Consider the following 26095-nt stretch of genomic DNA (forward strand, 5'->3'; position numbering starts at 1 on the left):
TTTTTTAGCACCAAATACCAATTGAATACTTTCTTCCACTAAAAAATTGTCCTCTTCTTCTTCCTAGCCTTATCCAATTTAAATAGGGTCGGCATCCTCTAAAAATTTGTACTAAATAAAAATACAAATAATATACTGAAAATCATGTGTGAACATCACACAACATACTATCCTATTGAATTGTGCTTATTTGGGTGTTCTTCTACCACTAATTTTACAATATCTTTAACCGTTTAGTCAGTTGAAAACTCCCCTAGAGTTGAAAACTCCCAAAAAGCGGTTGAAAACTGTCAAAATACAGCTAACCGTTCCTTCGATGTTAATATCCAATTTTGTAACTTGTAAATCCAACTTAATTTATTTACAATTTCTTTTTTTACAGTAAAGTTATTAATATAATATTGGTTGACCACATCATGTCTGTAAAAATGTCGACCACCCAAGTATTCTTGTATGTGTGTAATGTGGATGTCTATTTTTACAACACATAAGTACTATTAAACGACAATCGTGATAACTATTTTTACAACACCGACTATTCTTTCACAATCTCCTTCACATCCTCAAATAAAATTTACAATATTTTACAGTAACGATTTAGAAACAGATGACAAAAATTCCCTAGGGACTCACCTTGGGCTTCCTCTATTAAATGCAAGGACAGCGTGTAACACAGAGGCACATAAACGAATTATTAGAAACGATGACGAAGAAATTAATAATCATAGGTTACATCTCATCGACCTGTCCAAAAGGACAGAATGATAATGGTTATGTATGTATATAGGATACATTTCATGTCTTTTTTACATGTTAAAGAGAAATCTGGGGTATGTATGTGTGTGAGTTATGTTTTGTTGGCAAAACTGTTGGCATAAAGGAATTTTTTAGTCTTAGCCGACAGTATAAATAAGGTATATATTAAATAAATAAAAAAATAAAATGTTTATTTGTCTTTAACCCATAAGAGATTTTTTTTAAACCGCTTCTAACTCCGTACCGGTATTGAGTAAATATGTCACATAATAGTTGGAAATTTTGTTTTCTAACATCTAACAAACACACAAATCTCTGATGCACTCTGACGTGGACCGACTGAGATATTAGCGAAAAAGAGAGAACTGGGTTTGGTCAAGTTTGGTGTGACTTTAATGTAAGCTGTTTATCTGTCTTTAACCCATAAGAGATTTTTTTTTAAACCGCTTCTAACTCTGTACCGGTATTGAGTAAATATGTGACATAATAGTTGGAAATGTTTTCTAATTAACACACAAATCCCTGATGCACTCTGACGTGGACCGACTGAGATATTAGCGAAAAAGAGAGAACTGGGTTTGGTCAAGTTTGGTGTGACTTTAATGTAGGCCTCAGCTCTCATGGGTTAACACACCGACAGGAGGTCTATAGGACGATTCCAAATGTTTGACTTACCTTTGGCTTGGGGGCTGGTTCGAGATTGCGACACGACCGGGTGTTTGTCATAAGCCTCAGCTCTCATGGGTTAACACACCGACAGGGGAGGTCTATAGGACGATTCCAAATGTTTGACTTACCTTTGGCTTGGGGGCTGGTTCGAGATTGCGACACGACCGGGTGTTTGTCATAGTTGGGATCCTCGACCTCCTGACATCGGAACGACAGGTTGCGCAGAATACACACGCAGTTCTCCACGCTCTTGTTCCCGATATTGGACTTCTCTATGGCAGACTTGACGACGTACAGAAGGGAATCGATCAGACCCTCGCACTCTCGCAGCTTCTTCCGAGCGTACTCGCCCGCTGAACTGGCATTCCTGAAATTCAATAGGATAATTTACTTAGAAGCATAGGAACAGATTGAGGTCCGGGCCCACAAATTGAGATTTTAAACGGAGTTTATTCCGTTTAACTTTTAATCTCTTCCTTTCCAGAGTAATCTTTAGCGATTTTCTATACCTCGCACCGTTCGTTGTTTATTCTATTTACCTCGCTGATCGCTATCTACAGACGACTGCGACTCTTCCTGATAGATGGACCTCCGTCCACTTTCCTCGGGGACCACAGAGCCTCCGTACGAGTATACATACTTCTCGTCTCCCATGAACGAATTGGAACGGGTTAAATCTTCCGGGTAACAATCTAGAGGGTGGGGAATACGGGGTGCAAAGGGGTTAAAAATACTACGCACACAAGCAACACAAGTGACTAAAAATAATAATAACTGAAAAATACTTTCCTTCCTATATGGTGCCAAACACAAAATAATGTCTATCTATGGACTAAAAATGAATAACGGTGGGGGAAAATCAAGAGATTTGAAATCTTGCTAGAACTACATGTATTAGTGCTTCTACTGAAATAATAAACACTTTGCTAAGTACTAAGGAAAAGCCAGTACAACCAAAGCAAAATAGAAATTTCAAAAAAAAAAAAAAAAAATGACAATAGCAACACTTCCAAGGTTGGTCTACTTATGAAGCTCACGAGCATTTCCCATGTGCACTTTTTCCCAGCAAAAAATGACAATATTGGAAAAACTCAAGTACTGTTTACAGTGGTTTGAGCTCTTTTAATCTGTTTATTTTATTTTACTTTTTTTTATTTTTTTGCCGGGGGGAAAGTATTAATCTACACCGTTGGATCTACTTGGGATCTCCGAATAGTTCACACAAAAGAGCGCACTGTGCAGAGACAGTGTATAGTTGTATACCTAAAAGCACTACACTACCGAGGACCAAAGCACGAAAAATGATGGCTCTAATGTAAGGAATTTACCTAAAGAAAAACTTGGTCATAAATCGTGAACACAACACTACTAAGGTAGAGTGCATAAGAAGGAACTACGGCTAGTGCAGAACGAGGCATACCATTCCTGATTAATCTTTGAACCCTTTATCTCGCCCATTGGAGTAATTATTTCCTATGTTTACAATCAATCACATTTAGGATACAATCAATCAAAATATTTGGCCAATTTATTCAATCTACACACTACCCTCTGAATACCCTTGTGTTATACTCTTTCGCAGTACTTTTCGTTTTTCCTCGCATATACTTCGTTTTCTACTGCTTCATATTCTTAAGGGGAATGTTAAGGTAAGGGGAGTAGGTAGAAAAAGGAAATCATGGATGCAAAATGGTTCCAGGAATCTAATTCAACGCTGTTTGCTAAAGTAGTGGATAATACTGATTTAGCCTACAAAGAAGAAGAATACCTCGTTCTGCACATACCCTAAGCTAGAGTGCATAATAAGGAAGATCCAAGTGAACATAACACAATACATTCGAGTACACTCACCATATCTATCGCCAATATCGATGCCCCCCGGGGACGGCGTGATTCGATAGTGCTCCGGGCGGGACAGCATGTGCTGCGCGGCATCCAGTTCATCATACCCCGAAGGCGGGTAAGGCGCTCCCTTGCGCAGATACTCGTGTAGCTGCTGCGGTGGGGGAGACTCGGAGCGCTCACTGGGCGAGGGAGGGGTTGGCGGGCGGTCAGAAAATTCGGTCTGGTAGGGGCCGCCAGGATAGCCGGGCGCGTAGTCAGTGACTTGACCGCCTGGGCCGGGGTACGGCTCGTAGTCCGAGTAGGTAGGCCGGTACTGGTCCATGTAGTGATGCCCTGAGCACGAGAAATAACAAATTGATCAGATTTGCGTTTGCCTTTAAAAGGGCATAATTGACTATTCATATTTTACACCAGTGGTTCCCAAACTTTTTTTTCTACGCGGCCACTTTTCTTAATTGTGAAAGCTTCGCGGTCCCATAATGTTTTATTTTATTTATTTAATAATACCGAGTAAATATACAAATACAAGAGAATCCTTCCTAAGCCAACAATGCTTCTCTAATAAGGATATTTTTACAAAAGATAATTTACTTAACTAGGTATATGTAAATAAAAATTTGCTTCTCGATCTTCCACCCAACCAATACTATCCCACTCACCTGGAGGTTCCTGATCCGAATAGTTGGAGAACTGGGAGTGACCCAAACTAGAAGTAGGACCAGGGGGATAGGGCATACCCACCGAACCATAGTCCCCCAGAGACTGGCCGTCTGGACCCATGTGATGAACTTCTCGGATTACTTTGGTAACAGTGGTCACCTGAAAAAGAAATGGAAATCAATTAGAAATCAGATATGGACCTTGTACCTCGGCACCACTTTAGCATTACTTCAAGGGACATTCTTTCATATCCATGCCGATCTACGAACGGAAAAGACGAAATGGAAATCAATTAGAAACCAGATATGGACCTTGTACCTCGGCACCACTTTAGCATTACTTCAAGGGACATTCTTTCATATCCATGCCGATCTACGAACGGAAAAGATTGGTTAGGAAATTTCCGCCCAGGCCGAGATTCGAACCCAGCACCTCCGGGTTGAGAGTCAGAGCTCTTGACCACTCGGCCATAGAGATGAGCTAACGAAAGGACTTGAGATGGACGAGAAGAGAAAGACTGGCTGGGGGACTTAAACAGGGAGGATACCAGCCTGAAATTTTCCGTGCTAAAGAAATAGCAAAGGTTGAGTGCGAAGGGCATCCACTCGGAAATTTTTTGTAGCAAAATGTGAGCCCAAAGTAACCAACCTAGGGCTGATTGAGAGGCTGACGTAAACGCCGACCCCGTCTGTACACGGGAAAAGTCGAAGAAAAAGAAGAGGTTCTTTTAAGGTGACTACGCGCTACTAAAAGTCGCGCGACTACGCTTCCAATGTGCGACGGGCCTAATGCAACACTATCCCTTTAACCCTTTGGGTAATGTGGGTAGGGGAACACGGGGCAGAATGGTACCCTACTCAAGAAAACAAGATGTAGCGGGGCAGAATGGTACCCTACTCAAGATGAACGAAATGCGAAACGAACTCACCTGCTGTGTGGACAGTTGTTTCTGGGTTCGTGACAGGAGCGTGGCAGTGGCGCTGTTCTCGCTACTCTGAATGGAGAGGTTGGGTGAGTGAGAGTGACTGTTCGGATGACCATTGGTCGGAATGTACGACACGTCCACCGAGTACGAGCTGATCGGGTTGATTTCTTGCTGATCTCTGCGCGGGGGAAAAAGAAGAGAAAAAAAAATCGAATTAATTTTTTGACATCGTTCTTTCGGACACGGAAGGTAAATTAAGTATTAAAAAGTTGGGTAACTTTTAAGAATCTACACGACACTTGGTAAAACGACTAAACACCAAAAGGGAAAATAAGAACGTGTAGTTTTTTTTTTACTTTCTATTACTACAATTATAGCGAAGTTATACTAGTTTTTTTTTTACAAGTTAATTATTTTCCCTTTTGAATTTATTAATAGTTTACAACTTTAGAATATAAGGCCGGCCATCCACTATCAAGTAAACTTGACAGGTCGCCTGAGATACTTATTATTGCTGTCATACACTATCAGGTAGACCTGACAGGCGCACCTGTTCATTTGTTCAGGCGTACCTGTCAGGTCTACCTGATACTTTCATAGAATAGGTAGGTACGAAAAACTCTCTTAATTGTCCAATGTTTAAGTTCTTTTAACTCTCACATGAACCAAACACACCTAAATTATTGTCAAGTTATAGACAGGAGTTATGCTATTCTATGCTAGCCTTACCACCTGTCAGGTCTACCTGATACTTTCATAGAATAGGTAGGTACGAAAAACTCTCTTAATTGTCCAATGTTGAAGTTCTTTTAACTCTCACATGAACCAAACACACCTAAATTATTGTCAAGTTATAGACAGGAGTTATGCTATTCTATGCTAGCCTTACAAATAAATTAGGTCTTTAATTCAACGCAGTTTACGCACCGTTCTAGAACAGAATCGAAGCAATACACCCTGATAAAATTGTAACCCAGACCCTACCAGACCCATGTTGACACTGTAAATACCATTAAATGATTCATCACTCATTATCAACATGAGTAAGTGCTGATAGAAAAAAAAGCAATTAAAACGCGTAGCAATGAGCCATTAAACTATAACAGGATGTCCTGGCTGCACATGTTATCAATGTTTTCATTCCCGCGCTATCAATTTAATGCCCGGTCGATCGGTGAAACTGGATAATATTAACTCAGGAAGAGTTATTGACCATTCTTCGAGAGGAGACCACAGAGTTTAAATTATGTATAAGTAAATGTAGTAATTTTTTCATTGCCCTGAAAAAAAAACGGCGGGGAAACTCTCAGCTTTAAAAAAAAAAAAAAAAAAAAAAAAAACGCAAGGATTTTCGAAAGGCCTCCAAATAAAAAATGTAAGAAAAAAGCCTAATTTGTCAATTTCACTTTGACTTGAAAGAAAGAGAGAATACGTTTTGTAAAATCACTTCTGACGTAACTTCTAAAAAAAACTCATTCATTGAACATGACTCAAGTAGTCAAGCTTTAAGCTAATCCTAAACCTGCATTTAGAATCCTAAACAAAGTTCAATATAACTTACTGGAATTTCGGCATTTCTTGTTGAGACTTAGGCTGTAGAATTCTTCTGAAATGAAGAGACAAAAATAGTAATCTTATTTGAGTCATCCCATACATTCCAAGAAACTATGCATCAAAATGAAGCACCAAATAACACACAACTTTAAGGGGAATTCTATGTTCTTTTTTTATCTGAAAGACAGACTTTTTTTTTTAAGAAAGAGAAAGAAAAGGGAAGAAAATCATTCAAAATAATGAGAGAAATCATGTTCCCCCGCTGTGACTTATTAGGACGATAATTTCTCAAGTAAATACAAATACAAGAGGATCCTTCCTATTATTCCGGAGAAATGAGTTCTAATCGAACATTATCTTGTTTTCAGTTGCAGAATGACGTGGATGGAGCTATCCCCATGGCAGACATGACCTATCCTGATTCAGTAGGGCAAGTGCCACCCGCTGGGGGCGTGAGGATATTCCCTCCCGGTGCCGTTCCTGTAAGTTATTTGTTTGTTTGTTTGTATTATTATTTTTTTTAACACTGGAATACCAGGTCGTTCACGCCGGCCTGTAAGTTGAAATTACACTAACCACAAATTTTTCTTCGAGAAATTAGTTTTTACTTTGAGATTTGTACCACATACACCTGTATATTTGTATAATAAAATTGAATTGAAAAAAAAAATTGATTGATTGATTGATTGATTGATTGATTGATTGATTGAGATAGGTATCCGTAATACGGAAAACGCCAGCTTTCAAGTTAATTTTTTTTGGGGGGGGGGGGGATTAGACATAGTCTTAGATGTTAAAAAACTTACAGGGTTTCGTGTACACCAACCCCACTGCACATGATGTGGTCAACCAAAATTATATTAATAACTTTACTGTAAAAAAAAGAAATTGTAAATAAATTAAGTTGGATTTACAAGTTACAAAATGTGAATCCAATTGCCAAAGGAACAAGGGGTCTCGTGTTTTTAAATATTAAATTTGGTATTTGGTGCTAAAAAAAAAAAAAAAAAAAAAAAAAAAAACACACCAAGAAAAAGAAGAATTGAGCGGGGAACTACATTTGTGATGGGAATTTATGCTCAACACAACTAAAATTCCTTTTTACTAACGCTACCACACCACCTAGTTATAACATGTGAAACTAAATTGTCTATTTCCCTGATTTTTCCCAGATAAAACCGGGAGAGCCTCTGTACGCTCAAGTAAATCGGGAGAAGAAGAAAAACAGGGGGACAAGCGAAACTCGAAACCACGGTGAAAACTGGAGCTACGAGGACGGAGAAGGAGGTCCCGGGGCCCCAGGGGCACCCGGTGGTGACAGCTGGGTCTGATAGGCCCCCGGCCCCAAACTGGAATACGCCCCACCATTCATCTCATTGTGAAGCATCTCCTCACCATTCATCTCCTCTCTCAGACACTTTGAGGACGTCCCTCAAAGGAGAATGGCCTAGTGGTCAGGTTCCTTGACATTTGACAACAACAACAACTTTCCTCAAGAGATCAAAGGATATAAGTCTCACAGACACGGAAAACTCAAGTCAAGCGAATTAGTTGTTGTTATTATTATTGTCTTGAGCTGACAACAACAACGTTCCTCAAGAGATCAAAGGATATAAGTCTCACAGACACGGAAAACTCAAGTCAAGCGAATTAGTTGTTGTTATTATTATTGTCTTGAGCATGAAGCATCATCAAATTTTAAGTCGTTCCAGAAATGGGTCGTCTGAGAAATAGGTCGTCTGGTTATCGATATGTTGTATATTGCTAAACATGGTACTCGGCAAGTAGTCACAGTAACACATTATTGGAGAAATTTGTCTACCAACCGCCTTACTATTACTACTGTATTTCCCTTGTATTTCAGATTCCCTCTCGTTACAGACTAACTACTTTACATCAACACTGCGGAGGTAGGATATCCTATCCCCTCCCGTATCAGACGTTGGGATCCAAAAGGGGGAGAAGGTCGTCTGAGAAATGGGTCGACTGCTTAAGTATGAATCATTGTGACAAATATGTTTGTGGTTAATAAACTAAGTACGCTAAAGTTTATGACTTAGACTCGAACCATCAACCTCCAGATCCGAAGTCCATTGTGCTAACCACTACACCACCGAGGTCCTGGGGAAAAGCGAGATCTTCAAAATTAACAGGTCGTAGTTTAGTAGTCACAGAGTATACGGAAAGCCTTCCAAAGAATTTTTAGGGACAAATGTTAAGTAGGCTTTTAATTTCATTCCATTTATATCTGTCGTTTCTGTGATGTTTCCTTCGTTCCTTTTTTAATCTGAGAACAATTGATAAACCACGCTCCCTGTAGCATTGGTTCATATTGAAGATCTGTAGTGCATACCTCTGACCCTAGGCAAAACGAGTGTCGATGACATTTTGTGAATGTTGTGCATTTCTAAATACGTGAGTATTCAAATTTCAGTCGAAAATATTTTTTAAATATTGTATAAAGATTTGTTAATTATTTATTTATTTCCAATTCACTTGTTACTTTTTTATAATATAAATATTAATTTTCTTTTATACACAATGTTAAAGAAAAAACAAAAGCAAAAAAAAACGCATCTGTTTTGTGTGTTTGTAATGTGTTGTATATTTTAACACAGCATTATACTAAGATGAAAAATCTATTGCTTCGACCCAACCATGTTTACAGGACACTTTTATTCTGTATTATTTTAAATGTTGCATATTTATTGTATTTTTTTTTTTTTTTTTTTTTTTTTTTGTTTTTTACAAATGCTATTGGCAACCGAGCATAGAGATTCGAGCCGCCGTGCGGAAAGAAAAAGGACTGCCCATCCTGGTCGAATTACTGCGCATGGAGGTCGATAGAGTCGTGTGCGCAGCCGCGACCGCCCTTAGGAATTTAGCTATAGATCAAAGAAACAAAGAATTGATAGGTATGAAAAATTCAGATATTCAGCTAAGTAATACTAAGTGATTTAAATTAGTTTAGATCAAAACACGTAAATAAGTTTAGGTAAGAGACTTTTGCTGTATATATAAAAAAAGTAGCACTAGTTAGTTTGGAAGGTAGAACGTCTGCTTTTTAGGCGCTAGTTCACGGGTTTGATTCCCGTCCGAGGGGAACTTTAACCAAAGTAGCACGTCTGCTTTTAAAGTGCTAGGTCGTGGGCTCGATTCCCGTCCGTGGCGAACTTTATCCTAGGTAAGCACGTCTGCTTCTCAAGTGCTAGGTCGCGGTTTCAATCCTTTTTTTATAACAGATTTTAAATTGAATATACTGGTGGACATATTATATCTCATGATTTAATGAGATGCCTTCGAGGCGAACCTTATCCTAATTGAATTGAACTTATCTCCCCCCGCAGGAAAATATGCAATGAGGGACCTTGTACAGAAATTACCCTCAGGCAATGCTCAACATGACCAGGGTACGTCGGATGATACTTAAAAAAGTTCCTTTAAGACAAAGACAGCAACAACCCATTTAACTCGTAAGAAAAACTCTCTGAACATATAATTATGGCAAAATATTTTCGTCCTGGGTCTGAAGATTTGGAAGGCAAGCTAGTACACTAAAGGTTGACCAGTGGACGGAAGCTAAGTGCATGGAGATAGGTCCAAAACATTCACGAATAGTAAAGTTATTTGCTGTCAGTGTCATGACCTTTCGCTCCGAAAGAGTTAATCTTTTTAGTCTCCTGGGTAATACGGGGTAATCTGGTGCGTTTCACCAAAATCAATGGTTTGAAAGTAATAATAGAAGCTTACATTCTTCTTCTTCTACACCTTTTCCCACTCAAGTGGGGTCGGCGTTTTTCGCCAGCCTCTTCCAGTCAGCCCTGTTGTGCACTTCATCCCCCGTTAGGTTCTTTTCCCCCAGGTCTTTAATTATGCAGTTTTTCCACCTCTTCTTCGGTCTGCCCCGTCCCCTAGTTCCATCTACTATCATCCTCTCAACTCTCTTTCCTACATAGTTTTCCTCTCTTCTTTGAACATTACATTTTGTACACCCATTGAACCACATCTTGACAAAAATCCTTCCCCTTTCAACTTCTTTTTTTATGACGTGTGTTAACAATCCATGTATTGAAACATTAAATAAATACCTACAACTTTTATTGGTCACTGGCTGAACAAATACATACATGCTTCTTGCCAGGCAAACCACCTCATTTAATCGAAATTTTCTGTCAATCGAGTATGCAAAAGTGATTTTCCATTACTGAGGGTATTTCATTCAACTTCAGTGGAATACCAGAGTAGCTCTTAACTAATTTTCCACTGATTTTTACGTGTCACTAATTGCTACTTGAAGCGGTTCAAGTCAAGAGGCTGAGTGCACACAAGCACATTGCCTCGTTATTTTTCGATTCCGCTGGGAGTCGATCCCGTACCTTCTAATTCGAGGTTGCGACACTTTTCCGATTTTCACTGCCTGAGCATTCCGGAGTCATGAAAAAGCAAGAACTCTCAAATAAGGTGGTTTTACCTGGTATCAGATCATTCAGCCAGTGACCATTTTAATAAAAATTAAATTCCTTGATAAATTCATTCCAAACCGTGCCATTATTATTTAAACTCTGAATTCCATACCTTTAAAATTACGCGTTGTTCATACCCATAAAAATGCATTATTTTATTAAATTCTTGGTAAAAATATTGTCCAGTACATGATAGCCGGATGAATGTGTTCAAAATCTTCCGGGAGTAGTTGGTGGTGAATGTAAACTCCAGAGACTGTGACTTTCATTTGACCTTCACTATATGACTAACCTTCATTGCCTGGTTGTGACCTTATATTCCGGACTAAAAGCATGCAACAAATGTATAGTTTGGACTACCAACTAAGCCGACCCTACAGCTTCAAGTTGCGTCGGCTGCCTCCATATCAAGAAGCGATAGAAGATAGAACCAACCCTAAGCCAACCGAAACAGTTTACGAGCAGACCTATAGTCGACAAAAATGTACAATATTTTCCAGTCAGGCTTGAAAACGGTAGATTTAGTCAGACCAATCCATTGAAATGCCTCCAAATCCAGAGCCAACAACTGCCTTTCACCTAAAAAAGTTCCTTTAAGACAAAGACAACAACAACATACATGCTTCTTGCCAGGCAAACCACCTCATTTAATCGAAATTTTCTGTCAATCGAGTATGCAAAAGTGATTTTCCATTACTGAGGCACTAGTTAGCTTGGAAGGTACCACGTCTGCTTTTTAGGCGCTAGTTCACGGGTTTGATTCCCGTCCGTGGCGAACTTTATCCTAGGTAAGCACGTCTGCTTTTCAAGTGCTAGGTCGCGGTTTCAATCCTTTTTTTATAACACATTTTAAATTGAATTTACTGGTGGACATATAATATCTTATGATTTAATGAGATGCCTCCGAGGCGAACCTTATCCTAATTGAATTGAACTTATCTGCCCCCGCAGGAAAATATGCAATGAGGGACCTTGTACAGAAATTACCCTCAGGCAATGCTCAACATGACCAGGGTACGTCGGATGATACTATTGCTGCCGTTCTAGCCACTCTCAACGAGGTTATCAAGAAAAATGCCGAATTCTCCAGGTAAGAATTGTCTGCATAGGGATATAAGAGACTCACAAAGTCTAGGAGCATTCAAGACCTCCCTGGTGAAATATCTTAAAGGCTCACAATGAAAGAAAAATTTGTCGGCATTACCACGGTAAAAATAATAATAAAATATGGAAATTGATTGGAAAGGAGGTACTTAGTAATGTTATGATATCTACAACGTAATCAACCAGGGCCAAATCCGATTGGTTGATTTTTAAAAATTCCAAAATTTTAGCCAATCCAATTTGCTGAAAGCGAGATTAAAAGTTAAACGGAATAAACTCCGTTTAAAATCTCAATTTGTGGGCCCGGACCTCAATCTGTTCCTATGCTTCTAAGTAAATCATCCTATTGAATTTCAGGAATGCCAGTTCAGCGGGCGAGTACGCCCGAAAGAAGCTGCGAGAGTGCGAGGGTCTGATCGATTCCCTTCTGTACGTCGTCAAGTCTGCCATAGAGAAGTCCAATATCGGGAACAAGAAGAAAAATTTAGTGGTTATTCTCCACATCCATCCAATCCACTCCTCTATCCTCAATATTCTTCCGAGCATCCAATCAATTTAATTTATATCCCGTGATGATTTTGTCAGATCGCTGTTGGAGTCCGGCGGAGTTGAAAGACTGATGAACATCACCAAGCAGCGGCAGAAGTACACGCCGCGGGTTCTCAAGTTCGCCGGCCAAGTCCTGTTCACCATGTGGCAACACCAGGAGCTGCGTGAAGTCTACAAGAAGCACGGATGGAAGGAGCAGGACTTTGTGACGAAAACCGTGGCGGCGAGGAATGCCGGTCCGAACTCACCGAATAACGCCAACTCAACGCTCAACAGACCTATGGCGAGTCAGGGGGGCACTCGGTATGAAGATCGGACCATACAGAGACCGAACCAGAATATGGAGGCGTCGAGAAGTTTGGTAAGTTGAAGAATAGGAAGCATTATATGCAGTTGTATGATTTCTTTAGAAAATTCAATCTCAACACTCGAGAACTATCAGAAACTATTTTAAAAGATTCGATCCACATTTTAACTCAACATATTTAACTAAAAAAAAAAAAAAAAATACATGCATATAATTGGCATTCCGGAATGACGGTATTGTTGATGACTCATGTGGGTTAGTTCGGATGGAATCTCGATTTTGAAGTTCTGTATAACATATATACCATTTAGTTCTCCTTTTCAAAGTTAAAATCTCTGTTCAACTCATGGTGTTTGTTTCGTGATTTGTAGGAATATTTGCAAGGTGTTTGGAGTTCAGTTTTATCAATTCCTAACCATAATACTCAGCTGTTCTTCTGACACTTCTTCCGAGAAAGAACTTCGCTCTTATTTCGCAATCGCAAAAGTTATGACGTTATATTAAAGTGGGAAAAAAAACTAAAAAGGCATTTCATGACTGCTATAATAGTCACAGTCACAATGTTTTGCGGAAAAGTGCGAAGCTACTTTGAGGAACAGGCTTCAGATCTCCGTTTCGTGAGGTAATTTGAAAAGCACTAAATTTTCTGAATCATTCCTTCCTCCCCCTCTCTATTTAAAATAAAATTAATAATGACGCTCAAATATGTAGATTTTTTTGTTGTGATTATTTTCATTTTGTAATATTTTAAATCTGTTTTGGACAGGAACGCTGGATGTTCTTTTGAAGTGAGGGATAAGATTTGCATTTAAGATTCGCAAAATTAAAATACTCAAGATTTTTTTTTAGATCCAGGTTTGTATTTTGGAGGTCTCTTTGTATAACTGGACACTGAGAAAGATGGATCTTATCCATTTGGCTACGTTAGTTTTTCTATTTTTTTTTTTTTTTTTTTTAAAGAATTATGTATGGAATGGAAGGGACATACGCTTTAACCCTTTTTTCCCTTACTTGTTTTATTTATTTAAAAAAGATGTTTTCTTTTTCTTATTTCATTGAAAAAACAAAAACGATCAAATTTTATTTTTGCTTACATATTCGAACGAAAATAATTCAATTTAAATATAAAATGTATTTAAATATTCCTCCGTGGATTCGTTCTGAGTATTGGTATTGTCTGGAGGGGTTCTGGGTGAGCTTTATCTTTGCTGTCTTTTGTTTCACATTTTTAATTTATTTCTTCCATACTCGCCTAAAATCAATTGTGATTATGACAAACCCTAGATAAAACACGTCTCAGTTGACCAATGCAAATATTACGAGTATCTGTAGAGAAGGGACCTTATTCTGGCCAGAATTCAATACATACTCGTACTACATTTGTTCAAGTTGCCGTCTACTGTGAGATGAAAAAGATGGATCTTATCCATTTGGCTACGTTAGTTTTCCTCCCTATTCTATTTGGTTATGTGGGAGTACTTCTGTCTATTTGGATGAGCTTTGTGTCGATATATTGTGTCCGGTTATACGAGTACATCACGATCTACAAGCAATTATGATTCATGCTGATTTGCATGGAAACTAAACCAGAGGTGAACTCAATTTTAATGAACTGGGCACTCACTGTGAGCAGCTACTTAGATTCTAGACGCATTCTTAGATATATCCATTACATATCTTAGGTACATTCTGCTTATAAAGAATTGCATTACAAGCATTAGGACATAAGATACTTCTGTCTATTTGGATGAGCTTTGTGTCGATATATTGTGTCCGGTTATACAACACGATCTACAAGCAATTATGATTCATGCTGATTTGCATGGAAACTAAACCAGAGGTGAACTCTATTTCTCAATTTTAATGAACTGGGCACTGTGAGCAGCTACTTAGATTCTAGACGCATTCTTAGATATATCCATTACATATCTTAGGTACATTCTGCTTATAAAGAATTGCATTTTAAAATTATAATATTCTATTTCTGTGAAATTTATTGTAGTTTATGTTAAAAAATATTTTTAAAAAAGGCTGGATAACACATTCAGTGTACAATATTGTACAAATACCTATTGCTGAAATACCAGTGTCCGAAAAGGTAGAGGCAAATTGAAACATCATTTTTGAAATTGGAAGGTGATGTTTTATTTTGCGCTGAATTTGGGTAAATTTGAATTTCTTGGCTGTCGAACAAATAGTATTTGAAAATAAATGTTGAGTTGTGGGTAAGTCAATTTCTAACAACATAGTATTTCTTTCCATGGATTGCCTAATATTTGTTATGTTGTCATTAGATGTGTATTTTGATGTAAGTAAATAGGTAGGGTTGTAAATTGACATTTTCGAACATTGGCTTATACGTATATTGTACAAATACCTATTGCTGAAATACCAGTGTCCGAAAAGGTAGAGGCAAATTGAAACCTCATTTTTGAAATTGAAAGGTGATGTTTTATTTTGCGCTGAATTTGGGTAAATTTGAATTTCTTGGCTGTCGAACAAATAGTACTTGAAAATAAATGTTGAGTTGTGGGTAAGTCAATATCAAACAACATAGTATTTCTTTCCATGGATTGCCTAATTTGTTATGTTGTCATTAGATGTGTATTTTGATGTAAGTAAATAGGTAGGGTTGTAAATTGACATTTTCGAACATTGGCTTATACGTAAAGGGAATTGAGATTGAACAAAAATGAAAAGTAAAAACCTCCTTATCATTTCCCTTTGTAAAAATGAAAATAATGTAAGATGCTCAAGAAACCAAAAAATAAAAAGCTTCGTAGGTAAGAAGGTAATGTTTAAGATGGACTGAAAATTGGTGATATATAAAGTGTGTTGTAAATTATTTATTAGGATAGGTTCATATAAATTCATTTTTAAATTACATTGCCGAATACTAGAAATATTTTCAATTTCTTTTGTGAAAATTTGATTAGATTAGGTAGATTTTTCCCTCGGTGAAATCTTGATGGCAACTAACCAAGATATTATGATAGATGATAAATAAAATATAAATGAAAATTAGTAGTCTCCGTGTGTGTAAAAAAATCATTCCATTTATTTCTGTTTTCCTTTTTTCTCTCCTCTTTTTCATTTTTTTTTTTTTTTTTTTTTTTTTTTTTTTTTTTTTTACTCTTTCAACTCATCATCCTAATACGATTCAAAGAAATGATCTTATTGTTGTTTTTTTCTCCTTGCAAAGACATTTACCTAGCCCGTTAATGATTTGTTGATGTTTTTCATAGTATGCTGATTACAGATTAATAGTTTGTAATCAAAAGATAGTGATATTTTTCATCGTTTTCCGTCGTTATAATTCTATAACATTTTAGTATTTAGTAATTCTAAAAATCAACTCAAAATATAGTTTTTCCCATTTTATTTTGTCCTCCTCTTCCTTTTATTTTATTTGAAAATTTTATTTTATTGTTTTTTATTTATTTTTATTTTTACATTTCATATTTTTACTGTGTAATTTTATGTAATTATTTTGTATTTGTAAACTATTTACTTTTTATACACCATATTATATAATTAATAAATATTTAAAAATAGTATCTGGCTCTTATCACCAAACTTGTATTTATTTTTGAGTTAGGTGACTTCTGTAGCATCTGATTGGTTATAACTTCAACACAACAGAACACCATTAATACCATTTATATCTGTATGTTGTATATTGCTAAACATGGTACTCGGCAAGTAGTCGCAGTAACACATTATTGGAGAAATTTGTCTACCAACCGCCTTACTACTGCATTTCCCTTGTATTTCAGATTCCCTCCCATTACAGACTAACTACTTTACATCAACACTGCGGAGGTAGGATATCCTATCCCCTCCCGTATCAGACGTTGGGATCCAAAAGGGGGAGAGAGATACTTCACATTTCACATACTACATATTTTTTTTACGTTCTCTTCACAAAATGCAAAAGATAAAATGAAACCCAGGTCCCTCTTCCCTCTCTGTTCCCCTATCGTTGAGTTTCAAACGTTCTCTTCACAAAATGCAAAAGATAAAATGAAACCCAGGTCCCTCTTCCCTCTCTGTTCCCCTATCGTTGAGTTTCAAGTCCGAGTGTTGATTTTGGGATAAAGAAAATAGTTGTATGTTTACACAGGATGAATGGAATTTACCTTTCACTCCCGAAAAATGTCGGAAAGAGAACCCAAAGTATTGTTTTCTGAAAGAAGAGTACTTTTTATCAAACAGCTTGTGTTGTCTTGGAAATTTTCATTGTCCATTTCTGTCATGAGGCTACAAACGGAGAAGAGCGGAGACCATAGAGCATCATGCTTGTAGAGGGAAGCGAAAAATTCAAACTACATAGAGCTGAAAGTATAAAGCTCAATGCTCTCTGCTTCGCTCTCTTTAGGTAGGTATAATGGCATTTACCTACTCATAGTTTCTATTTTAGAGTAAAATTGGCCACATATTTCTAGTTGCTTTAAGCTGTGCTTGTAGAGGGAAGCGACAAATTCAAACTACATAGAGCTGAAAGTATAAAGCTCAATGCTCTCTGCTTCGTAGCTTCGTTCTCTTTAGGTAGGTATAATGGCATTTACCTACTCATAGTTTCTATTTTAGAGTAAAATTGGCCACATATTTCTAGTTGCTTTAAGCTATAAGACATAAGTACTCGTACACTTGTTGCTTTAAGCTATAAGACATAGGTACACTTGGAGTTTACAAAACATTGACAGAAAATGAGTAATATGAAGAAGCTCTTATATTCAAATGAGAAATGTAAAGAATTATATGTATGGAATGGAAGGGACATACGCTTTAACCCTTTTTTCCCTTACTTGTTTTATTTATTTAAAAAAGATGTTTTCTTTTTCTTATGGGTCGTCTGAGAAATGGGTCGACTGCTTAAGTATGAATCATTGTGACAAATATGTTTGGTTAATAAACTACGCTAAAGTTTATGACTTGGACTCGAACCATCAACCTCCAGATCCGAAGTCCATTGTGCTAACCACTACACCCCCGAGGTCCTGGGGAAAAGCGAGATCTTCAAAATTAACAGGTCGTAGTTTAGTAGTCACAGAGTACGAGTATACTGAAAGCCTTCCAAAGAATTTTTAGGGACAAATGTTAAGTACCTAGGCTTTTAATTTCATTCCATTTATATCTGTCATTTCTGTGATGTTTCCTTCGTTCCTTTTGTAATCTGAGAACAATTGATAAACCACGCTCCCTGTAGCATTGGTTCATATTGAAGATCTGTAGTACATACCTCTGACCCTAGGCAAAACGAGTGTCGATGACATTTTGTGAATGTTGTGCATTTCTAAATACGTGAGTATTCAAATTTCAGTCGAAAATATTTTTTAAATATTGTATAAAGATTTGTTAATTATTTATTTATTTCCAATTCACTTGTTACTTTTTTATAATATAAATATTAATTTTCTTTTATACACAATGTTAAAGAAAAAACAAAAGCAAAAAAAAACGCATCTGTTTTGTGTGTTTGTAATGTGTTGTATATTTTAACACAGCATTATACTAAGATGAAAAATCTATTGCTTCGACCCAACCATGTTTACAGGACACTTTTATTCTGTATTATTTTAAATGTTGCATATTTATTGTATTTTTTTTTTTTTTTTTTTTTTTTTTTTTTTTATTTCTTCCAGACTCGCCTAAAATCAATTGTGATTATGACAAACCCAAGATAAAACACGCCTCGGTTGACCAATGCAAATATTATCTGTAGAGAAGGGACCTTATTCTGGCCAGAATTCAATACATACTCGTACTACATTTGTTCAAGTTGCCGTCTACTGTGAGATGAAAATTTGGTATTATCTCAATTTAAAGATTTTGAAGGGTAAGGAGGTTCGTTATCTACGCTAATGGGAATTTCGTCATCTCCACTAACGGTATTTTCATCATCTCCACTAATAGGGAAGAAAATCTTTTAATAGGTACGGTGCGTAGGTACCTATTCATCTTTTATCCATGATGGATGCAATAAGTACCTATTTCTTCTTATCACCATCGGTATCGCCTACAAGATGTGGAATGATTTTCGGAAGATAACTGAACCCCAATAAACCACACGTGTGGTAAGCCAGTCCTGGTTTTCATTGTACAAGGTAGAATAATGAAAAAGTATCCCGAGCGATAAGCTCTGGCTTTAAATAATAAATTTGATGTGGAATGATTTTCGGAAGATAACTGAACCCCAATAAACCACACGCGTGGTAAGCCAGTCCTGGTTTTCATTGTACAAGGTAGAATAATGAAAAAGTATCCCGAGCGATAAGCTCTGGCTTTAAATAATAAATTAATAAATTTCTACTAAAACTTTTTTTAAAGATTGTAATTTTTTTCAAAGTTATATATTTTTACTCCTCTCTACAGTTTTCTGAAACTTTCAGGAACAACTCGATAAATCTATATATATTTTTTTTAATTATTACAAAATTATGAAATAAATTAGTTGTAAGGTGTCAAGACGTACCTCTATTCAGGGTGTCCCTCTATTGCTCTCCCTCTCCCTGGAAATGAAAAGTAGAATAAGGAAGACAGGATATTACGGATGTCATCATATAAGGTTTATTACGAATGTCATCATATAAGGTTTAGTCTCTCTGGAGTCATTTCATTACAAAATTCTAGGCATGTAAGAGTATACGTATGTCATACCTATTATACTACCCAAAGGACATTGAAATATCCATTTATTCCAACAGTTCCATTAAAATTAATATTAATAACAAAGAAGAAATCGCGAAATACCTAGGTATCTAAGAACTTTTAATTTTGGACTTTGTCAATAACGAAAAATCGATCTCGACATTGTTTTTCAGATCTTAAATCTCATTCTTAGTGGATAAGTATTATTCGATAGCTGGACTCTTCTATTTCACCTGCATGTTTCAGGACAATATGTTTACAGAAAATAATAAAACCAAAGGTCACCCTGTTTTATGAATGGCGGAGGGGGCGAGGTGAAGAAAAAATATATAAGTAATTAGAAAAATGGAATACCTACCCTTTATAATATTCGTTATACAATAAATAACACATTGCAGACTCGATTTTTTACAGCGCTGAAAATTGTGTTGGAAATTTTTGCGCTCTCTGGTTCAATATAAAGTAATTTATAGTGGTAATACTCCCCGCTAGCCAGTTTGTGAACTTTGAAGCCTGCAGCACCCACTGGACTATTGTGTAGACGGATTTGCATTATTGACAGTCGGTACTGTAGTATTGAGTGAGTGAGTTTTGGCATCTCCACTAATAGGAGTTTGTGCGATGTGCGTCTTCACTATTGGGAATTTTGTCATCTCCACTAACCACGTACTAAAATTGGAGTTTTGTTATCAACGCGAATGAAAATTTTGTCTTATTATTAAATCCACAATATTGGGAGTTGAGTCATCTCCACTAATGAGAGTGTTATGTCTGTATGTAGGTAGGTACTGTAGTTACTTGAAGTTTTAAGGATTGGATCAGGGTAGTTTTATTTCAACTTTGATTTCGCTGTAATCATGAATGACAAAACTTATCCGCAATTCTCAGAACGGAGTGAGTAATAATAAGAAAATAAAATATGAACAGTGGCTGAGAGTAGATACAAAAAAGTTTTTTTTTCTCTCTCTCTTTTGATTAAAAAATATTCTGCTAATTAGTAAATTGGAATTGATAAACAGTTTCTATGTGACAAGGAGGGTGTGAGTTCTACTTGAAGATCAATATTATTCCAAAGGCCTTTACTGTCATTTGAATCACAGACCTCACACCCATACTTTCTTATTTTTTCTTCTTTTTTTTACAACGAATTGTTCAGCTGTAAAAATTATTGCTTTTTTTCACTGCCTTGTTTTTTCATTTTCTTTTTTGATTACCTTCGTTTTTATATTTTTATGCATAATACAACAAATTTATTATTATTTTTTATCCTATTCATTATTGAGTTCGAGATTTCTTTTCTTTCTTCCTTTATTTTATTCTATAATTTAAAACAATGCTTATCACTTGCAATTGTGTACGTTTTTAATTTCCTCGACTTTTCTTTACAGCCGTAGAACGAATTAAAAGAGAGACATTTAAATACTTTTCCGAATACCTATATCAGTCAACATTTATAACTAATGACTGAAACAAAAGTAATAAATATCCTGCTATCGAGAATACTTTCTTTAACATTCTTATGTTTCGGGTAATTATTCTAATCTGGTACCTTCTTTATAAGTACCTACTTACCTTAAGACAGATAGACAGAAGAAGAATTTATTGAAAAAACTTCAAGATCTATTGGTAAACCTTGCGGGGCTATTTGTGTGTGGTCAAGTTTTCCAACAAATGAGGATAAAATCCCGCGCCTAAACCGGGACTAACTTGGGACTAAATCCATAAACACTCCTTTAAAATTTGATCCAGAACTAGGTAATTCGTGATCTTGATCATTTCCTGAATATAGATAACTAGCAGGTAACAATGATATCGAAGTAGGTAAGTAGCCAATATTATTTCTCATGTAGCTCATTAGTAAGTTGGTACGTAGGTATTTTCATTCCTATATATTTTATTACTCTCCTGGCTTCGATATCATTACAAGAAAAGGAAATTATCTTTGAATGAAACGACGTACAAAGGAGAGAAAAACAGAAAGCAATGTTCAAAAAAAGAAATGATGAGGTTACCAACAAGAGGAAAGGAAATATATTTAATTTTTGGTTTCATAATGGATTAAAAAGAACAATGAATTAAAAAGTTCAGATATATAGAGAGAAAGGGGAGGAATAATTACCCTTATTTTCGAAAGAACAAGGAATAAAGAAGGAGGTTTTAAGTTTTAAAAACAAATAAGGAAAGCTATGTATAACAATAAACATGGTTAATTGTATTGGCACTGGTACTAAGCTTTCCTTGCAGAACGTTTTTAATCTCTTCAATTCCCAATCTTTCTTTTCTTTTCTCTTTTTTTATCATCTTCAAGTTCTCTAAGACTCTGATTTCTTATTCGCACAAATATACAGAGTGTTTCAACTGTATGGTAATTTATTCTCTTGTAATAAGTGTATTTTTAAATTGATAAGTTGTTAACTGATTACTGAAGAATATTGAGGTTACCAGAAGGTAACTATTTTAAAACTAAATCCTTTTAATGTTACCGTGTTGATTCTCTATTTGCAACTTATTGCAGATAACCTCATTTTCACTATTTATTTTGATTTCATCGTCATATCTTGGTACCTTGTATTTCTTAATTCGTTAGACTTCAGACCGTTAGCCTACCAGATTAAAATTTTTAAATAAGACACAATCTCGACCGTAATAAATCAATAATTGGCTTTTGTTTCCTAGTTAAAACAAAAACAAAGAGAGGTTTAATGAGATTCCCAGTTTGTAAAGAAATAATGAAAATAAACATTGCGAGAATATTTGATAGCAAGTTGGCAAGTCTTACGCTAACGACCCGAGGGAACAATTGCCTTTTGCTTGAAGCCAAGCACAGAACCCCACCCTATTATTTTCGTAATGTTTAATGTAAGATGTTTACACGGTACAATGCCAAAACTTAAAACAAACTTTGGACACAATGTTTGTATACCCACGAGGCATTCTCTGTTCTCTTCTGTTTCAAGCGTTTCCAGAAACTTTTCTACCCTGTTCTTCTTTCCTTCCACTTCCAACAATCCAAGCTTTCTCTTTTTATTCTTCGGAATTAAATTAACCAAAATAATATTCACATAAAGTGTATTGTTATTCTATTGTGTAAACTCGTACATTTTTTGTGCCTATGCCTATATATATCTACCTCCTATATGTTTTATACCTCGAATATTTCCTTCAAAATAAACGTTTATTTTAACCACCTTTAAACTTCACACAAAGTTCAAATGAGTTGACAGAGGGAAAAATCTCGGAGCTCCTCCGATTATCTTGAGACTTTTGAGTTGATAATTTCGTTTTGAAAATTTTGACAAATGTTTGTAAAAGTAGTGTCTTCCAACTAGACACCTAGTGCTTTTTTTTAATGTTGTTTTTGTAATATGTAGGGAAATTTCTCTAGAACGTTTCTCAATTTTACCTACATACCTATGTAGGTATTTAAAATATACCCTCAATAGCAAAAGACAAGAAATATACTGACATAATATATAAATTCATAATCTAAATCCCCTAATCCTCATGTACTTCTCAATATGACAATGGGTAATAAGTATGACTTAGGAGAATTAAAAGTTTACCAGCTGTTTCCAAAAGGGAAAAACTTACATGTTCGAAGGAAGGGCAGTTAGATGTGCGATTATTAATTATTTCAAGTAATTAAGTTTACCAGCTGTTTCCAAAAGGGAAAAACTTACATGTTCGAAGGAAGGGCAGTTAGATGTGCGACTATTAATTATTTCAAGTAATTCTATAAAGTCCGAATAATTAATAAAAATATTTAGCTCGGGTCTTTGGAGAGAAAAATGAGAAACACTTTTTCTTGGAGAGAAAAGGTCAATGGAAAAAAAGCAGTAAATGAATTGGAGGCAATTATTTTTCGTGTATAATGCTGTACTGCTGTTGAAGTTAACCCAATTAACACCCGTTTTATGATTCCGAATTCAGCCTTTACCGAAAACAGCTAAAGAGTTACATTTCACAATTGCTTCTTCTTCTTCTTCTTTTCTTTTTTTTTTTCTCAGAATTTTCAAATTTTGTTCTTTAGGTACCTATCCAAGACACTTCTTGTTCATCGGGTGTTCAAGTACCTATTCGTTCCAAAATTTGGCAACAAAATGGCTACAACAACTTGATGACAGCGGAAAATTCGACTGTAGTTTTGGTACGTACCTACTACACAGTATTCTAAAGGGGCCCGTATATGAGGATTGGGAAGCGTAAGCAAAAAGTACAACGGGGCAATGAATAGCTTTGTAAGGTGGAAATGTCTCCTTGGGGAATTCATTTTGTATATCAATTTGTTGCGTTCTTGATGCATATGATTCCGCTCTTATTTATTTTAACTTGAATACGGCCGAGGAGCTAAATGTGGGACAAAAAAAAAAGTTCCTCGCCAATAAAGTACCTACCTACCTATTAGAAAGTGGACATCCCTTTAAAGGGCCCACCTACTAAAAAGTGGACACCAGCCCAGTTACCTTTAAAGGTAGCGGGTCTGCCTTGTAAGCGCTAGGCCTCGATTTGCTCCTGAGACGTACTTTATCCTAAACACATAAGGTTCGTTCTGGGAACGGCTGACTTTCTCCTATCCTCCTGTTTCTCTCTTGAATTCCAGGGCAATAAGACCTACTTTGTCACAGTTCCCTTTATCAGACCTCTTGTCAAAATTGTCGTCAAAAATTGTGGTTCCATATACCTACTTTTAAACTTACTTTACTAATTTTTCTACCTAATTTTTTTCCGGAGCCTCTATTTTGGTACAGCTATCATAATACTACATGCGTTCAGCATATTACATTTTTATCCTTGTTACATTTATGTAGGAAGTAGGTATTTTGTTCTAGTTCAAGATTTACTGATGGGAGAATACCTACTCGTAGCTTTTTTTAGTACTTCCTCAAAAAGAACCGCCAAATATGCGTTGCAAAAGGCGGCACATATCTGTACTGAAGAACAACCGAAAATTTAAGCTAGGTAAAAATAAAAATCTGATTTTATATTGATAATAATAATTTATTAAATGAGAATAAAGTCGAGGTTTATTGCCTCGGATTATCGCGGGATTGACCCGGGCATTAAGCATTATGGAGGTATAGAAAAATCTTTGGGTACCTATTGTTAATTCTTTTTAGTTGGATAGTAAACACCGGCATAACTATGCTGATTTTAATGCACGAGTATTTAGGTACGTATATATCTGATATTCATTGTTTATCAGCAATGCAGCACTGTACATATAGATACGATACATATAATACATAGCACGATACATAGATTGACAGAGGTAAAATTTGCTGACATTAATAGTTAGCATGAACTATTAATGCTGTGAGTTAGGTGGTACCGAATTCATTCCCGTCTACCTTTTCTATACCAAATTGGTATGGTAGGCTAAAAAGTTGCCAGTCAAAAAGGGCTGAATTTAAAAAAAAAACATTAGTTATCTAGGATAGTATTTTAGCCAGTTTCCTTTATTTTTTAAATTTCACTTTACAGAGTAAAAAACGGAACCGAAGTGGGACGATAAAAACCGATTTTAGTGCTGAATTATTAACAATAAATTGTATTATGATACCTAACACTCTTTCGACTTTTTTGTATGTACCTAGTCTAGTAGAAACGTAAAATTTCCGGTAGGCAAGACGGGGTCAATTCGGGTATGAACTTCTTGGCCCCTATACAATACACGTTACCTCGAAAATAAAATACACCGGGACGAAATCGGGTGTATCCACAAATATACTTTGTTTATAAATCGTATAACCCCTTCCTATAATACAATGTACAGAGCAGAAATATTCTTACTACCTTTTCTTTCTATTATCCTAATATGTCTTTGGTGTCAGCACGGTCAAGTGGTCTCGTAACAGAGAAAATTGCTGACATCGAGGATCAGCAAACTGATCAGCAGCTATTAACACTATACTATAAATATAGCTAAGCATACAATTTTGATATAAGCCAGGAGGGTGATATACTGTCAAAACTACATACAGTAGAGAGTAGAGTATCATAAAGTGTTATACATAAATAATGTATTATACATAATCTGTCTATAGTAATGTTTCATATAGTAAATTTATAATGTATCCTGCATGTACCTATTCCATGTAGGTACTCGTAATAGTTGCTGTCGGATGTATCAATGAAGGTTTTGGCGACAGAATTGCTGTCACTATCAAAATGACAAAAGGTTTTTAATGACAATACTGTAATAGAGACTATAGATTTATCCGTTTAGGTAGTGAAAACCTTAGCTATATTTTGCTATCTTCCTAATTACCTAGCATTAAAAAATAGGAAAAAAATATAGGTACTCGTAAAAGTTGCTGTCGGATGTATCAATGAAGGTTTTGGCGACAGAATTGCTGTCACTATCAAAATGACCAAAGGTTTTTAATGACAATACTGTAATAGAGCCTATAGATTTATCCGTTTAGGTAGTGAAAACCTTAGCTATATTTTGCTATCTTCCTAATTACCTAGCATTAAAAAATAGGAAAAAAATCTTGGCTGGGCAAAATTGATTAGAATGTCTTTCAAAAATTGAGTGAAATGTGCTATGCTTCTGCATATAACACATCGTAAATTTAATTAATTTTCGCCTGAGACTTTGAAGAGTTTGGT

The 26095-nt window shown here is 36.0% G+C and overlaps 2 protein-coding genes and 2 long non-coding RNA genes across 4 annotated transcripts in view; 3 read left to right on the forward strand and 1 right to left on the reverse strand.

The window, feature by feature from the left end:
- Positions 1-12899, forward strand: part of LOC103506487 (catenin delta-2-like) — a 43219-nt gene extending 30320 nt beyond the window's left edge. Inside the window, exons 12-16 of the mRNA XM_026821525.1 lie at positions 6778-6891; positions 7582-7734; positions 9165-9324; positions 11824-11962; positions 12562-12899. Of these exons, the coding sequence (XP_026677326.1) occupies positions 6778-6891; positions 7582-7734; positions 9165-9324; positions 11824-11962; positions 12562-12895 (900 nt within the window). The 3' untranslated portion in view covers positions 12896-12899. The remainder of the gene's footprint in view (positions 1-6777; positions 6892-7581; positions 7735-9164; positions 9325-11823; positions 11963-12561) is intronic.
- Positions 1922-6570, reverse strand: LOC113466272. The gene is made up of 5 exons (XM_026821534.1): positions 6417-6570; positions 4859-5033; positions 3930-4089; positions 3277-3603; positions 1922-2117 (listed from the first exon to the last, which is right to left on the reverse strand). Exons 1-5 carry the CDS (start codon positions 6509-6511, stop codon positions 1957-1959), a joined length of 918 nt encoding a protein of 305 aa, XP_026677335.1. The 5' UTR covers positions 6512-6570; the 3' UTR covers positions 1922-1956.
- On the forward strand, positions 7992-9110 carry LOC113466273. Its single transcript, XR_003390718.1, has 2 exons — positions 7992-8143; positions 8375-9110. It is a non-coding gene; the product is annotated as an uncharacterized LOC113466273 (long non-coding RNA).
- A 1350-nt stretch (positions 12900-14249) lies between the features above and the next one.
- Positions 14250-15156, forward strand: LOC113466274. Its single transcript, XR_003390719.1, has 2 exons — positions 14250-14424; positions 14673-15156. It is a non-coding gene; the product is annotated as an uncharacterized LOC113466274 (long non-coding RNA).
- Positions 15157-26095: the final 10939 nt, after the last annotated feature.

Source organism: Diaphorina citri, unplaced genomic scaffold (assembly GCF_000475195.1).
Source record: "Diaphorina citri unplaced genomic scaffold, Diaci psyllid genome assembly version 1.1 scaffold238, whole genome shotgun sequence".
NCBI lineage: Eukaryota > Metazoa > Arthropoda > Insecta > Hemiptera > Psyllidae > Diaphorina > Diaphorina citri.

What these genes read in the sequence shown, in the direction of transcription:
- LOC113466272 (XM_026821534.1), bottom strand. Translation starts at nt 6,511, where the DNA reads ATGTATGGGATGACTCAAATAAGATTACTATTTTTGTCTCTTCATTTC. An exon ending in TTCGGATCAGGAACCTCCAG is followed by an intron (nt 3,604 to 3,929) that starts GTGAGTGGGATA and finishes TCTCGTGCTCAG; the next exon opens with GGCATCACTACATGGACCAG. An exon ending in CGATATTGGCGATAGATATG is followed by an intron (nt 2,118 to 3,276) that starts GTGAGTGTACTC and finishes CCCACCCTCTAG; the next exon opens with ATTGTTACCCGGAAGATTTA.